We start from the raw sequence: 14,991 nt of genomic DNA, 5'->3' as shown, positions 1-14,991 counted from the left end.
TTACTCCATCCCTAACCCCAACACACCCCTAAACGTAATCCCAACCCGATCCATAATCCTAATCACAACCCTTACCCCCAAAACACCCCTAACCCTAATCCCAAAGCTAACCATAACCCTAATCAAAACCCTAAACCCAACACACCCCTAATCCTAATCTCAACCCTAACCTCAACACCTAACCCTAATCCCAATACACCCCTAACCCCAACCCTAACCTTAACCCTAATCCCAAACCTAACCCTAATCCCAAATGTAACCCTAATGCCAACCCTAATCCCAACTTTAACCCTAACTTTAGCCCCAACCCTAGCCCTAACCCTAACTTTAGCCCAAACCCTAACTTTAGCCCTAAACCTAGCCCCAACCCTAACCCTAACTTTAGCCCCAACCCTAACCCTAGCCCTAACCCTAGCTCTAGCCCTAACCCAAGGCCTAACCCTAGCCCTAACCCTAAGGCTATGTGCACACGTTGCGAATTTTGATGCGGATCCGCAGCGGTTCCGCAGCTGCGGGTCCGCAGCAGTTTCCCATGAGTTTACAGTACAATGTAAACCTATGGGAAACATAAAACGCTGTGCCCATGCTGCAGAAAAAACCACCCGGAAACGCAGCGGTGTACATTCCGCAGCATGTCACTTCTTTCTGCGGATTCCGCAGCGGTTTTACACCTGCTCCATAATAAAAAACCGGAGGTTTAAAACCGCATGGGAATCCGCACAAAAACCGCGGTACATCCGCGATAAATCCGCAGGAAAAACGCAGCGTTTTGACCCTGCGGATTTATCAAATCCGCTGCAGAAAAATCCGCAGAGAGCCATTCTACTTGTGCACATACCCTAACCCTACCCCTACCCCTAAGGCTACTTTCACACTAGCGTCGGTACGGGGCCGTCGTGCTGCGTCAGCCCGATGTACCGATGCATACTGTGCAAGCGCCGCACAACGGGGGCAGCGGATGCTGTTTTTCCACGCATCCGCTGCCCCATTGTGAGGTGCGGGGAGGTGGGGGCGGAGTTCCGGCCGCGCATGCGCGGTCAGAAATGGCGGACCGTCGGCACAAAAAAACGTTACATGTAACGTTTTTTGCTGCCGGCGGTCCGCCACAACACGATGCAACCGTCGCACGACGGTTGCGACGTGTGTCAATACGTCGCAATGCGTCGCTAATGTTAGTCTATGGGGAAAAAACGCATCCTGCAGACGACTTTGCAGGATGCGTTTTTTCGCCAAAAGACGCATTGCGACGTATGCAAAAAAAGCTAATGTGAAAGTAGCCTAACCCTAATTGGATAATAGTAAATAACCCCCTCCCCCCTTTATCACCCCCTTAGTAAGGAAAAAATAATAAAATAAAAAAAAGTATGTATTTCTATTTTTTTATTTTGATCGCTGTGATAGGATCTCACAGTGACCAAAATAAAACATGAGGAAGAATTTTCCTCTGCCAGCCGGCAGATCATGGCGGGCGCACTGCACATGCGCCCGCCATTTTCTTACTGGAGCAAGAAGCCGGCGGCCTGCAGAAGAAGCAGGAGGACCCAGGGACACCGGTAAGTATAACAGGGTCCCCGATCCCCCTATTTCTCTGTCCTCTGATGTGCGATCACATCAGAGGACAGAGAATGACTTCGCTTTTTTTTTTTTTTTTTTTTTTGCGGTTGCAGGTAAACAGTTAATTACCAGCGATCGCGAAACAGGGGTCGGTAAAAACCGACCCCGATCATGTTCTTTGGGGTCTCGGCTACCCCTGGCAGCCGAGACCCCAAAGATCTTCCGGGTGCCGGAAAAAGATGGCGGCGCCGATCGGGAGCCACGAGGAGCACCGGGGGAGATAGGTAAGTATCGGGGGGGGCGATCTGGGACCCTATTTCTCTGTCCTCTGATGTGCGATCACATCGGAGGACAGAGAAATTAAATGGCAAATCGCGTTTTTTTTTTTTTTTTTTTGTTGCGACCGCCGGTAAACGGTTAATTATCGGCGATCGCAACTCGGGGGTCGGTAAACCCCCCCCCCCCGAATCATGTTCTCTGGGGTCTCGGCTACACCCGGCAACCGAGACCCCAGAGAAAATCCGACTCTGGGGGGCGCTATTCACTTTTTCCACAGCGCCGTTAATTAAGGAGTTAAATGCACATAGTTTATTGTTACTAATGTATACATTCCCCATCATGGCCTGTTCCCACCTTACAGCAAAAAGAAAGTCCATCAGCACAGCCATGGCACAGCGACTTCTCTTAATACAATTCCAAAATGTGTCCACAAACGCCAGCAAAATGTTCCTGACAAAAATAGAGTGTGAAATTCTGCACCAACAAATTAAGAGCAATAACATGATCAGTATGGAGGAAAAAAACCATGATGAGCTGACTCGTTTCTTAGGCTATGTGCACACGTTGCGGATTAGGCTTAGGAATTTCTGGTGCGGATTCTGTATCTCCTGGCAGAAAACGCACCTGCGGTTTTTTGTGCGGTTCCGCAGTGTTTTTTTGTGCGTTTTTGCTGCGGTTTTCTTGCGGATTTGCTGCTTTTTTTACCCCTGCGGTTTTCTATAATGGAGTGGGTACAAAAACGCTGCAGATTCACAAAAAAGAAGTGACATGCTACTTCTTTTAAACTGCAGCGTTTCCGCAGCTTCCGCAAAGTGTGCACAGCATTTTTTTTTTTCTCATTGATTTACATTGTACTGTAAATCAATTGTGGATCTGCAGCGTTTCTGCACCTCAAAAAACGCTGCGGATCCGCAGAGAATCCGCAACGTGTGCACATACCCTCAACCTGCAGTTCTGATTATTCCATGGACTTTGAGTACAGACCACAAGGTCATAAACGTCTGTATTAAGTACTTTTCACAATAGGGTAACTTACTGTGGTGCAATTTTTAGAATGGTGTCACTTTTGAGTATCTTCTTTCATATAGACCCCTCAAAGTGACTTTATATGTGAGGTGGTCCCTAAAAAAATGGTTTTGTAAATTTTGTTGGAAAAATGAAAAATCGCTTGTCAAATTTTAACCCTTATAACTTCCTAACAAAAAAAATGTTGGTTCCAAAATTGTGCTGATGTAAAGTAGACATGTGGTAAATGTTATTCATTAACTATTTTGTGTGACATATCTCTTTGATTTAAGGGCATGAAAATTCAAAGTTTAAAAATTGCGAAATTTTCCACATTTTTGCCAAATTTCCATTTTTTTCACAAATAAACGCATGTCACACCAAATAAATTTTACCACTATCATGAAGTGCAATATGTCACGAAAAAATATTCTCAGAATCACTGGGATCCGTTGAAGCGTTCCAGAGTTATAACCTCATAAAGGGACAGTGGTCAGAATTGCAAAAAATGTCCCGGTCATTAACATGCAAACCACCTTCTCGGTTAAAGGGCTTAATAAAAATAAAGAAATTATCAAAAACTTGACTTGTCCATTATAAGTGTGTGGGTGATAAAACAGATCTGTCATATATTTCATGAATCATGTAAAAAAGCAAGATGCCTATGTTTCCTTTGCAAAAACAAGCTGATCAGTCAAGAAAATAACTTGTGTAATGTCTTTGACTTAAGCAATTCAATTTTGAGATAATGATTGAGCTCTATGTTACCATAGACCAAATGACAACCTGTGAGAGGGTGATATGATTATACTGTATTTTCTTTTCTTTCATTTCCTAGAAGAACCTCCTACAATATCTTATTTTTCAAATTATGTTGTTAAGGAGTGTCCATATAAGATAAGTTCTAGTGTTTCCAGAGATCAGACCTTTCCAGTGCTGAAGAGTGAAGATCTGCATGGTGAAGAAGGAAAGTCATGTTGTGCACATGAGTTTTTCGATTGGCTTGGTGCCATCAGCAATAATATTGACTGGTAGGTGAATTATTTGTAGTTTTCGATCTAGATTATCATGTTGGCTCAGAGAATATGTAAACATATTGTATGTTAGCGAATGCAGCCTTAAACTTCAGTTTACCTTCTTTATCACACTATCAGTATTTAATATTTTGAAATGTTTCCAAATGTATCCTCACTATTCTAATGTTTTTTTTCAGCAACAATGAATCTTCCAGCTTCATATCAAGTTTTTGCTGTCCGGAGCCGAACACTTCAGTTGGACAAGCACATTTATGTACAATTACTGGATTTATAACACCAGTGAAAATTCAGCAGTTGGTGAATCAGCTACGGTACGTTCCAAAAAAATATTTAGAGTGGCTTTTTTTCTTAACCTTTTTAAAGCTAGCCCTTAGGCTGTGTGCACACGTTGCGTTTGTTCCTTGCAGATTTTCTAGATAAACCTGAAGCAATCTTGATGCCACCAGAGTGAATGAGAAATCTGAAGTGTCATGCACACATTGTTTTCTGCAGTCAAAAATACTCAATCTGCAGCATGTCAATTTTGTGCTTTTTTGACCTGCGTTTTTCAACATTGACTTTACTCAAATCAACCAAAAACGCAGGGTAAAAAAGCACCAAAAATGTGTGTTTTCGCAGATCCTTTTTTTCGGCCAAGAAATACAGAAATGATGTCGAAATTTTATTCAATGTGTGCACATAGCCTTAATATTAAATTGTGTTCTCTTACTGATACAGTTAGGTCCATATATATTTGGACAGAGACAACATTTTTCTAATTTTGGTTATAGACATTACCACGATGAATTTTAAACAAAACAATTCAGATGCAGTTGAAGTTCAGACTTTCAGCTTTCATTTGAGGGAATCCACATTAAATTTGGATGAAGGGTTTAGGAGTTTCAGCTCCTTAACATGTGCCACCCTGTTTTTAAAGGGACCAAAAGTAATTGGACAGATTCAATAATTTTAAATATAATGTTCATTTTCAGTACTTGGTTGAAAACCCTTTGTTGGCAATGACTGCCTGAAGTCTTGAACTCATGAACATCACCAGACGCTGTGTTTCCTCCTTTTTGATTCTCTGCCAGGCCTTCACTGCGGTGGTTTTCAGTTGCTGTTTGTTTGTGGGCCTTTCTGTCTGAAGTTTAGACTTTAACAAGTGAAATGCTGCTCAATTGGGTTGAGATCAGGTGACTGACTTGGCCATTCGAGAATATTCCACTTCATTGCTTTAATAAATTCCTGGGTTGCTTTGGCTTTTTGTTTTGGGTCATTGTCCATCTGTAGTATGAAACGATGACCAATCAGTTTGGCTGCATTTGGCTGGATCTGAGCACACAGTATGTCTCTGAATACCTCAGAATTAATTTGGCTGCTTCTGTCCTGTGTCACATCATCAATAAACACTAGTGACCCAGTGCTACTGGCAGCCATGCATGCCCAAGCCATCACACTGCCTCCGCCGTGTTTTACAGATGATGTGGTATGCTTTGGATCATGAGCTGTACCATGCCTTCGCCATACTTTTCTCTTTCCATCATTCTGGTAGAGGTTGATCTTGGTTACATCTGTCCAAAGAATGTTCTTCCAGAACTGTGCTGGCTTTTTTAGATGTTTTTTAGCAAAGTCCAGTCTAGCCTTTTTATTCTTGACACTTATGAGTGGCTTGCACCGTGCAGTGAACCCTCTGTATTTACTCTCATGCAGTCTTCTCTTTATGGTAGATTTGGATATTGATACGCCGACCTCCTGGAGAGTGCTGTTCACTTGGTTGGCTGTTGTGAAGGGGTTTCTCTTCATCATGGAGATTATTCTGCGATCATCCACTAATGTTGTCTTCCTTGTGCTCCCAGGTCTTTTTGCATTGATGAGTTCACCAGTGCTTTCTTTCTTTCTCAGGATGTACCAAACTGTAGATTTTGCCACTCCTAATATTGTAGCAATTTCTCGGATGTTTTTTTTTCTGTTTTCGCAGCTTAAGGATGGCTTGTTTCACCTGCATGGAGAGCTCCTTTGACCGCATGTTTACTTCACAGCAAAATCTTCCAAATGCAAGCACCACACTTCAAATCAACTCCTGGCCTTTTATCTGCTTAATTGAGAATGACATAACAAAGGGATTGCCCACACCTGTCCATGAAAGAGCCTTGGAGTCAATTGTCCAATTACTTTTGGTCCCTTTAAAAACAGGGTGGCACATGTTAAGGAGCTGAAACTCCTAAACCCTTCATCCAATTTTAATGTGGATACCATCACATGAAAGCTGAAAGTCTGAACTTCAACTGCATCTGAATTGTTTTGTTCAAAATTCATTGTGGTAAAGTCTTTAACCAAAATTAGAAAAATGTTGTCTCTGTCCAAATATATATGGACCTAACTGTAGATGCTACTGTGCAAGCGACGCCATTTTGAAAACATTTTTTACAAGCGATAGATGCTACTGCACGTGCCGAGGCTTGCACCATTTTGCTTTAGGAAAAACAAATTTAACCACCATTTTGCTGCATCTTCAACAAAATGGCTCTGCCGGGGGCGCTTGCACAGTAGTATCTATCAGTAACAGATGCTACTGCGCAGGTGCCAGTTTTCTGGGTGTGAAGTTTTTGTTTTTATTTCCCAAGTCTCACAATAGCCACAATATTAGAGGTATTATCAACAATATTACATATCAAGAATATTATGAATAGTAATATCAATACTATTATATGCAGTATGTAAAATAGGAGGCAGGTCACTGAAGGATCAATGACCTGTTATAAGCCCATACAGATGCATATGTAAGCAGAGCACCACATAAAGACCAGCCCACAGACCGCCCCGGAGCACGAGAATCTCATTAACTAAAAACTACCAATACAGATGAAACAACAAGGTATCATCAACCAAGGTATAATTTTAATCAGTATAACAGTGCCAATCTGACAGTATCTGTAGTTTACTGAGCAGAAGAGGGATTTAAGTATCACAGCCAGCGTTGGACTGGAGCACCTTGGGCCCACCAGAGAAAATCATTCTTGGGGCCCACTATGTAGCTACAAAGAAATAGATACAAGACCACCAATTGTGAGGTAAAAAGCGCTAATATCAGGGTATAATATAAGGTAGTTCACGTCTTAATTATGTAGCAAGGGTTGGGGTAGCCCCCCTCATAGAAGATAATTTAGCCCCCTCATAAAATATAACGCAGTCCTCTCTCATAGAATATAATGCAGCACTCCACAAAATATAATGCAACCCCCTCAGGTATAACGCAGTCTCCACCATAGAATATAATGTAGCACCCTCATAGGGTATAATGCAGCCCCCTCATATAGTATAATGCAGCCACCACAGAATATAATGTAGTCAACTGAGAGAATGCAGCCCCACCACAGAATATAATGCATCCCCCCCATAGAGTATACTGTAGCCCCCTCACATATTATGATGTAGCCCCCCATAATATAATGCAGTCTCCTGAGAATAATGCAGTCCCCCCACAGAATATAATGTAGCCCCCTCATAAAGTATAATGCAGCCCCTCTCCACCCCCATCATTGTCCTCATCACCACCTCCATCATTGCCTTCTCCCCCACCACCCCATCATTCTCCCCCACCACCTCCATAACTGCCCATTCCACCACCTGCATCATTGCCTCCTTCCCCACCTTCATTTTCCAATTCAACACCTCCATCATTGCCTCCCCCCACCACCATCATTGCCCATCACCTCAATCATTGCCTCCCCTACCACCATCATTGCCCATCACCTCCATCATTGCCTCCCTCCACCATCATTGCCCATTTCATCACCTCCTTCACTGCCTCCCACCACCACAATTGCCCATCACCTCCATCATTGCCTCCCCCACCATCATTGCCTCTCCTCACCCTCATTGCCCATCACCTCCATCATTCCCTCCCTCATCATGATTGCCCATCACCTCCATCATTGTCTCCCCCACCATTATTGCCCATCACTTCCATCATTGCCTCCCCTCACCTCCATCATTGCCTCCCCACGACCACCATCACTGCCCATCACCTCCATCATTGTCTTCCCTCCCACCATCATTGCCCATCACCTCCATCATTGTCTCCCCCCACCAATATCATTGTCGTTCACCACACACACTGCTCACCGCAGCAGCTCATCACACACACACACACACGCACACACACTCTCTCTCACTCACTCACACACACACACACACACACACACACACACACACACTCACACTCACACTCACACTCACACTCACACTCACACTCACACACTCACACTCGCAGGCACGCAGCACAGCTCACCTCCCCGCAGCAGCAGCTCATTCCAGCAGCTTCTTCCTCGCTGGATTCCTGGAAGCTTTCTGACTGAGACAGCAGCACGCTGGATGATGACGTCATCCAGCTGGGCTGTCTCAGACAGGAAGCAGGACGCCGGGAGGTGAGCTGCTCTGTGAGTCTGTGTGCCTGCGTGTGTATGTGTGTGGTGCGGTGCTGTATGTGTGTGGGTGTGCGGTACTTTGTGTGTGTGTGTGGTGCAGCTTTACATGCGGGCAGTGTTAGCTGCACCCTGCGGCTAACGCTGCCCGCTATTAAAGAGAAATGGTATTCACACCTCTCCACGCCCATAGGGGCTTGGGGAAGCGTGAATATTCATTTGGCTGTAGCAGCGGGGACAGGATCCTGTCTCCAGCTGCGGCTACTGGCACAGGACGGGCCCCCTTGACTCAGGGGCCCTATAGCCACTGGCAAGGGGCCCCTGGAGCAGCGGGGGCCCTAGGCAGCTGCTGGCCAGTATGCCAGCAGGTGTCAGTGCCTGGGCCCACCGGAGAATCCTCCGGTTCTCTGGTGGGCCAGTCCGAGCCTGATCACAGCATGCACTGGGATTCTCAAATGAAGCATTATCAGGAAGCAAAGGCTGCAGTTACTGTCCTAGTCTCTGCACCCTCCCTGAAATGTAGCATCAATGACGCTAGTCTCAGGAGCTGGGCTAGTCCCAGCACGATGTGCATTGTGCGCAATGACAGAGCACTCTCTGTTGCTGGCTCAGATCAGCAGTAACGAGCCAGCAACAGAGTGTTGTCAGAATACCCAATGAGACCGGTATCTTCACTTCCGGAGACTGCGCTAGTCTCTGCACGCTGGGTATCTGTCAACATGCTCTGTTGCCGGCTTATTACTCCTGATCTGAACTGGCAACAGAGTGTGCTGTCATTGTGCACCTCATGCAAGGACTAGCCTCATTCTTGAAATGAGTGTCAATGATGACTCTTTGCTTCAGGGATGGGGCAGGGGCTTCTGCCCCATGATGATGATGATGATGATGATGATGATGCTTCATTTAAGAGTCCCAGGATGCACTAGGATTCTCAAGTGAAGCATAATCCAAAAGGAAGTGAAAAAAAAGTAGAAAAGCAGTTAGATAGCATAGTTAGGGAAATTTTAATTCAACTATATTAAAAATAGTTTAGACTATGGCATTATTTGGGGATTTAGGATAAAAAATACTTTGGACTTGGGACCACCCTTTCTAGGACCCGCCTATCTTGGACTTAAAGGGGCATGTACAGTGCCTTTCGAAAGTATTCGGCCCCTGGAACTTTTCAACCTTTTCCCACATATCATGCTTCAAACATAAAGATGCCAAATGTAAATTTTTGGTGAAGAACCAACAACAAGTGGAACACAATTGTGAAGTTGAACGAAATGTATTGGTTATTTTAAATTTTTGTGGAAATTCAAAAACCGAAAATTGGGGTGTGCAATATTATTCGGCCCCTTTAACTTAATACTTTGTTGCGCCACCTTTTGCTGCAATTACAGCTGCAAGTCGCTTGGGGTATGTCTCTATCAGTTTTGTACATCGAGAGACTGAAATTCTTGCCCATTCTTCCTTGGCAAACAGCTCGAGCTCAGTGAGGTTTGATAGAGATCGTTTGTGAACTGCAGTTTTCAGCTCTTTCCACAGATTTTCGATTGGATTGAGGTCTGGACTTTGACTTTGCCATTCTAACACCTGGATACGTTTATTCGTGAACCAGAAATTTTTCTTCTTTCCACTCTTCCATAAAGGCCAGATTTGTGCAGTGTACGACTGATTGTTGTCCTATGGACAGACTGTCCCACCTCAGCTGTAGATCTCTGCAGTTCATCCAGAGTGATCATGGGCCTCTTGGCTGCATCTCTGATCAGTAAGGTTGAGCGACTTTTATTTTTATAGGATCGGGTCGGGTTTCACTAAACCCGACTTTCTCAAAAGTCGGGTCGAGCGAAATCGGCCGATCCTATAAAAAAGTCGGGGTCGGCCGAAACACGAAACCCAATGCAGTGCAATGGGATACTATGGTTCCCAGGGTCTGAAGGAGAGGAAACTCTCCTTCATGCCCTGGGATCCATATTAATGTGTAAAATAAAGAATTAAAATAAAAAATATTGATATACTCACCCATCCGGAGGCCCCTGGACATCACCGCTGGTAACCGGCAGCCTTCTTTGCTTAAAATGAGTGCGCTCAGGGCCTTCCATGATGTCACGGCTTCTGATTGGTCGCGTGCCGCTCATGTGACCGCCACGCGACCAATCACAAGTCGTGACGTAATTCTCAGGTCCTAAATTCCTAATTCTAGGAATTTAGGACCTGAGAATTACGTCACGGCTTGTGATTGGTCGCATGGCGGTCACATGGGCGGCCGCGACCAATCACAAGCCGTGACATCATCTAAGGCCCTGAACACGCTCATTCTTAGGAAGGAAGGCTGCCGGAAAGAAGCCGAGGGTGAGTATATTCCTATTAGGTATATACTCACCCTCGGACGCGCCCTGCTTCTTTCCGGCAGCCTTCCTTCTTAAGAATGAGCGCGTGAAGGGCCTTAGGTGACGTCACGGCTTGTGATTGGTCGCGGCCGCCCATGTGACCGCTCACGCGACCAATCACAAGCCGTGACGTAATTCTCAGGTCCTAAATTCCTAGAATGAGGAATTTAGGACCTGAGAATTACGTCACGGCTTGTGATTGGTTGCGTGGCGGTCACATGAGCGGCACGCGACCAATCAGAAGCCGTGACGTCATGGAAGGCCGTAAACGCGCTCATTTTAAGGAAAGAAGGCTGCCGGTTACCAGCGGCGATGTCCAGGGGCCTCTGGAGAGGTGAGTATATCAATATTTTTTATTTTAATTCTTTATTTTACACTTAAATGTGGATTCCGATACCGATTTCTGATATTGCAAACATATCGGAACTCGGTATCGGAATTCCGATACCAGATTCAGAAGATCGCCGACGTCATGGCCGACCCCACACAGGGGTCGGGTTTCATGAAACCCGACTTTGCCAAAAGTCGGCGACTTCTGAAAATGGCCGACCCGTTTCGCTCAACCCTACTGATCAGTCTTCTCTGACTTCTCTGACACATAGGCATGGAATGATCCTTGTTTGTGGCACCTGGAAAGAGGCTAACACATGCATACTTCTGTCTACTAGAGATGGCGTTACATTTGTTAAAGGCCACACTGTATTCTCACCTCCTTTTTCTGTTCTTATTGCAGTGAATATTTCAGTGAACCAAAGTTGAGTCAGTGGGTATCCCTTGTGGTACATGGTTTCGCAGACAGTCCTGTATCCTGGAAAGAAAGTGAACATGGTTTCTTTAAAGGTGGTGAAAACTTGTACAGTTTTGTCATATTTAATAATGAGGACTATTGGTTGCAAATGGCTGTTGGAACACATGATAGCTGTCCTCCATAATAAAGATGGTAATTATTACAAGATAGGAGATTTACATTTAACAAAATATATATATTTTTATATTTTCTGTGGATTATTTACTATGTGGCAAATATAATACAACCTTTTTCAAAGCTGTCCAAGCACAAATTGTGTTTAATCCCAAATAAAAGAAAACTTTTGCTTCGGTTTCTATTGTAGCTTTAATTTTCTTTTCTGTGAGAATGTCCAAACTTGTTAAATTTGGAGATCTACAGAGCAAGGACTGGAAAACTGCGCTAACTATAAAACATACTGTGTGTATAGGAATCGGTCATAATATACACATAAGACTGTCCAAAGTAAAACTGATGTGGAGATCTGGGTTTACTTATGGTTAAAGGAAAATCTGCTCCTTTAATGTGGGGAGGGGGGCTATAGGATGCTGATATCCAATGAATGGAGGTAGGTGATCTAGGAGACAATGATGTGATGTACAGTGGGTATGGAAAGTATTCAGACCCCTTTAAATTTTTCACTCTGTTTCATTGCAGCCATTTGGTAAATTCAAAAAAGTTCATTTTTTTTTCTCATTAATGTACATTCTGCACTCCATCTTGACTGAAAAAAAATGTAGTAATTTTTGCAAATTTATTAAAAAAGAAAAACTGAAATATCACATGGTCCTAAGTATTTAGACCCTTTGCTCAGTATTGAGTAGAAGCACCCTTTTGAGCTAGTTCAGCCATGAGTCGTCTTTGGAATGATGCAACAAGTTTTTCACACCTGGATTTGAGGATCCTCTGCCATTCTTCCTTGCATATCCTCTCCAGTTCCGTCAGGTTGGATGGTGAACGTTGGTGGACAGCTATTTTCAGGTCTCTCCAGAGATGCTCAATTGGATTTAGGTCAGGGCTCTGGCTGGACCAGTTAAGAATGGTCACAGAGTTGTTCTGAAGCCACTCCTTTGTTATTTTACTGTGTGCTTAGGGTCATTGTCTTGTTGGAAGGTGAACCTTCGGCCAAGTCTGAGGTCCAGAGCACTCCTGAAGAGGTTTTCATCCAGGATATTTCTGTACTTGGCCACATTTATGTTTCCTTCAGTGACAACCAGTCGTCCTGTCCCTGCTGCTGAAAAACACCCCCATAGCATGATGCTGCCACCACCATGTTTCACTGTTGGGATTGTATTGGGCAGGTGATGAGCAGTGCCTGGTTTTCTCCACACACACCGCTTAGAATTATCACCAAAAAGTTCTATCTTCGTCTCATCAGACCAGAAAATCTTATTTCTCATAGTCTGGGAGTCCTTCATGTGTTTTTTAGCAAATTCTATGCGGGCTTTCATATGTCTTGCACTGAGGAGAGGCTTCTGTCGGGCCACTCTGCCATAAAGGCCTGACTAGTGGAGGGCTGCAGTGATAGTTGACTTTGTGGACCTTTCTCCCATCTCCCTACTGTATCTCTGGAGCTCAGCCACAGTGATCTTGGGGTTCTTCTTTACCTCTCTCACCAAGGTTCTTCTCCCACGATTGCTCAGTTTGGCTGGATGGCCAAGTATAGGAAGACTTCTGGTGGTCCAAAAACCTCTTCCATTTGAGGATTATAGAGGTCACTGTATACTGCACGAGGAAAGGCGTAAAAAATAAATAAAACCAATTCTTTACCTGATTTTTTTTCATTCTGCCTCCCAAAGATCGCCGTAAGGCTCGGTACACATTTATCTTGCGCTCTGCACTGAGCGCTTACACCGGGGTTTCCGTGTAAATCTATGAAATACATGATTCAGACAGAACCTTTGGTGGAAGATTCCCTATAATTAGGCAGATGGAGGCACTGTGGACACCGTCTGACCTGTGAACCGGCGGTGTCCGTCTTTTTAAGATTGCATTAAAGTGCCGTCGGCCACAGTTTTGTGCACTTCTGAAAAGGATACCGCTGAACAGAGGCCAGAGGGTGTCCAGAGTAACCCTGCTGCCTCATTATAGTGATTGGATCCCTCGAGGGTTTCATTTGAATCACGTCACTGAAAGATTTAGATGGAAACCCCAAAGTAAGAGCACCGGATGTGATCCCAATTGTTACGTAAAATGTTCCCAATAAAAGCTTCAACTCAATTCACAAAAAAAAGTCCCCACTGAGGTCTGTCATCTGTTAATGGAAATATAGGGGGCTTCCACATTACTGGTAGTACAAAGGCTCTGGAGAAGTGAAGTGGCTCCTCGCAGTGCAAAAGAAATTCAGCAAATTCTGACTCCCAAATCCAAATGCCCCACAGTGTACGTAAACCATATATAACGTCCACATGTTTGGCATTTCTGAAGCGATGAGAGCCCACCTAACTTACAGGTGCATGTTGCCAAAAGCAAGGGGTGATCTTTACATACTTGTCATTACAACATACTGGTCACTACAACGGCAGTTTGCAATTTTCACTCGCCAACATTCATTGTTGCTTGTTTCTCGAAAATACCCATGGAGTCAAAATCATTACTACATCTGTAGATAAATTCTCAAAGGGGAATAATTTCCAAAATAGTCACTTGAGGGGGATTTTTCTCTTCTTGCAATTAGGGCTCAGTATATGGAGTCAGCAAACTGTTCTAGGAAAATCAGTGCTCCAGGAGACAAATAGCTCACCATTCCTCCCAAGTCTCACCGTATGGCTAAGTAGTACTGTACAGTCACATGTGGTATAGCCACATTGAGCAGAAATTGTGGGACAAATTATGGTGCAATTTTTACCCACTTCTTGTGACAAGATGTAAAATCTGGGACTAAAACAACATTTTGGTGGTAAAAATGTAGTTATTTTTTTTCCACTACCCAATGGTATAAAATTCTGTGACACCCATGGTGTCAATATGATCACTGCACCCCTAAATTAATTCAGTGAGGTGTGGTTTGTAAAATGGGGTTACCTTTAGGGGGTTCTGCTGTTCTGGCACCTCATGGGCTTTCCCAGTGGGTCATGGCACACGTAAACCATAGCAGTAAAATAAGCACCATAGTATGGCGCTCCTTGCCTTCTGAGCTTTGCACTGTGCCTGAAAAATATTTCCTGATTTACATGTAGGAAATTGGTGCACTCAGGAAAAAAATGGACCTCAGTTTGTTTAAAAAAAAAATTCTTGTTAGCCCTTAGAAAAATTAAAACTTGGGGCTAAAACAATATTTTAGTGGTTAAAAATGTAATTTATTTTTCTTCATCGCTCAATGGTATAAAATTCTGTGAAGTACATGTGGTGTCAATATGATCACTGCACCCCTAGATGAATTCGTTGGGGAGTGTACTTTGTAAAATTAGTTCACATATAGGGGGTTTCTTTTGTTCTGGCATCTCGGGCTCTGCCAATGTGACATGGCACTCTCAAACCTTTCCAGGAAAATCTGAATTGCAATATGGCGCTTCTTACCTTCTGAGCTTTGTACTGTGCCTCAAAAGTAG

The 14,991-nt window shown here is 44.0% G+C and overlaps 1 protein-coding gene across 1 annotated transcript in view; it reads left to right on the top strand.

Annotated features, from left to right (window-relative positions):
• Positions 1-11,757, top strand: part of RPP40 (ribonuclease P/MRP subunit p40) — a 58,765-nt gene extending 47,008 nt beyond the window's left edge. The window contains exons 6-8 of the mRNA XM_077269810.1: positions 3,677-3,869; positions 4,052-4,186; positions 11,387-11,757. Of these exons, the coding sequence (XP_077125925.1) occupies positions 3,677-3,869; positions 4,052-4,186; positions 11,387-11,585 (527 nt within the window). The 3' untranslated portion in view covers positions 11,586-11,757. The remainder of the gene's footprint in view (positions 1-3,676; positions 3,870-4,051; positions 4,187-11,386) is intronic.
• The last annotated feature ends 3,234 nt before the right edge of the window (positions 11,758-14,991 follow it).

Source organism: Ranitomeya variabilis, chromosome 6, assembly GCF_051348905.1.
Source record: "Ranitomeya variabilis isolate aRanVar5 chromosome 6, aRanVar5.hap1, whole genome shotgun sequence".
Taxonomy (NCBI): domain Eukaryota; kingdom Metazoa; phylum Chordata; class Amphibia; order Anura; family Dendrobatidae; genus Ranitomeya; species Ranitomeya variabilis.
The sequence above is the reverse complement of the archived record's forward strand: the minus strand, read 5'-3'. Positions and strand labels throughout refer to the sequence as shown.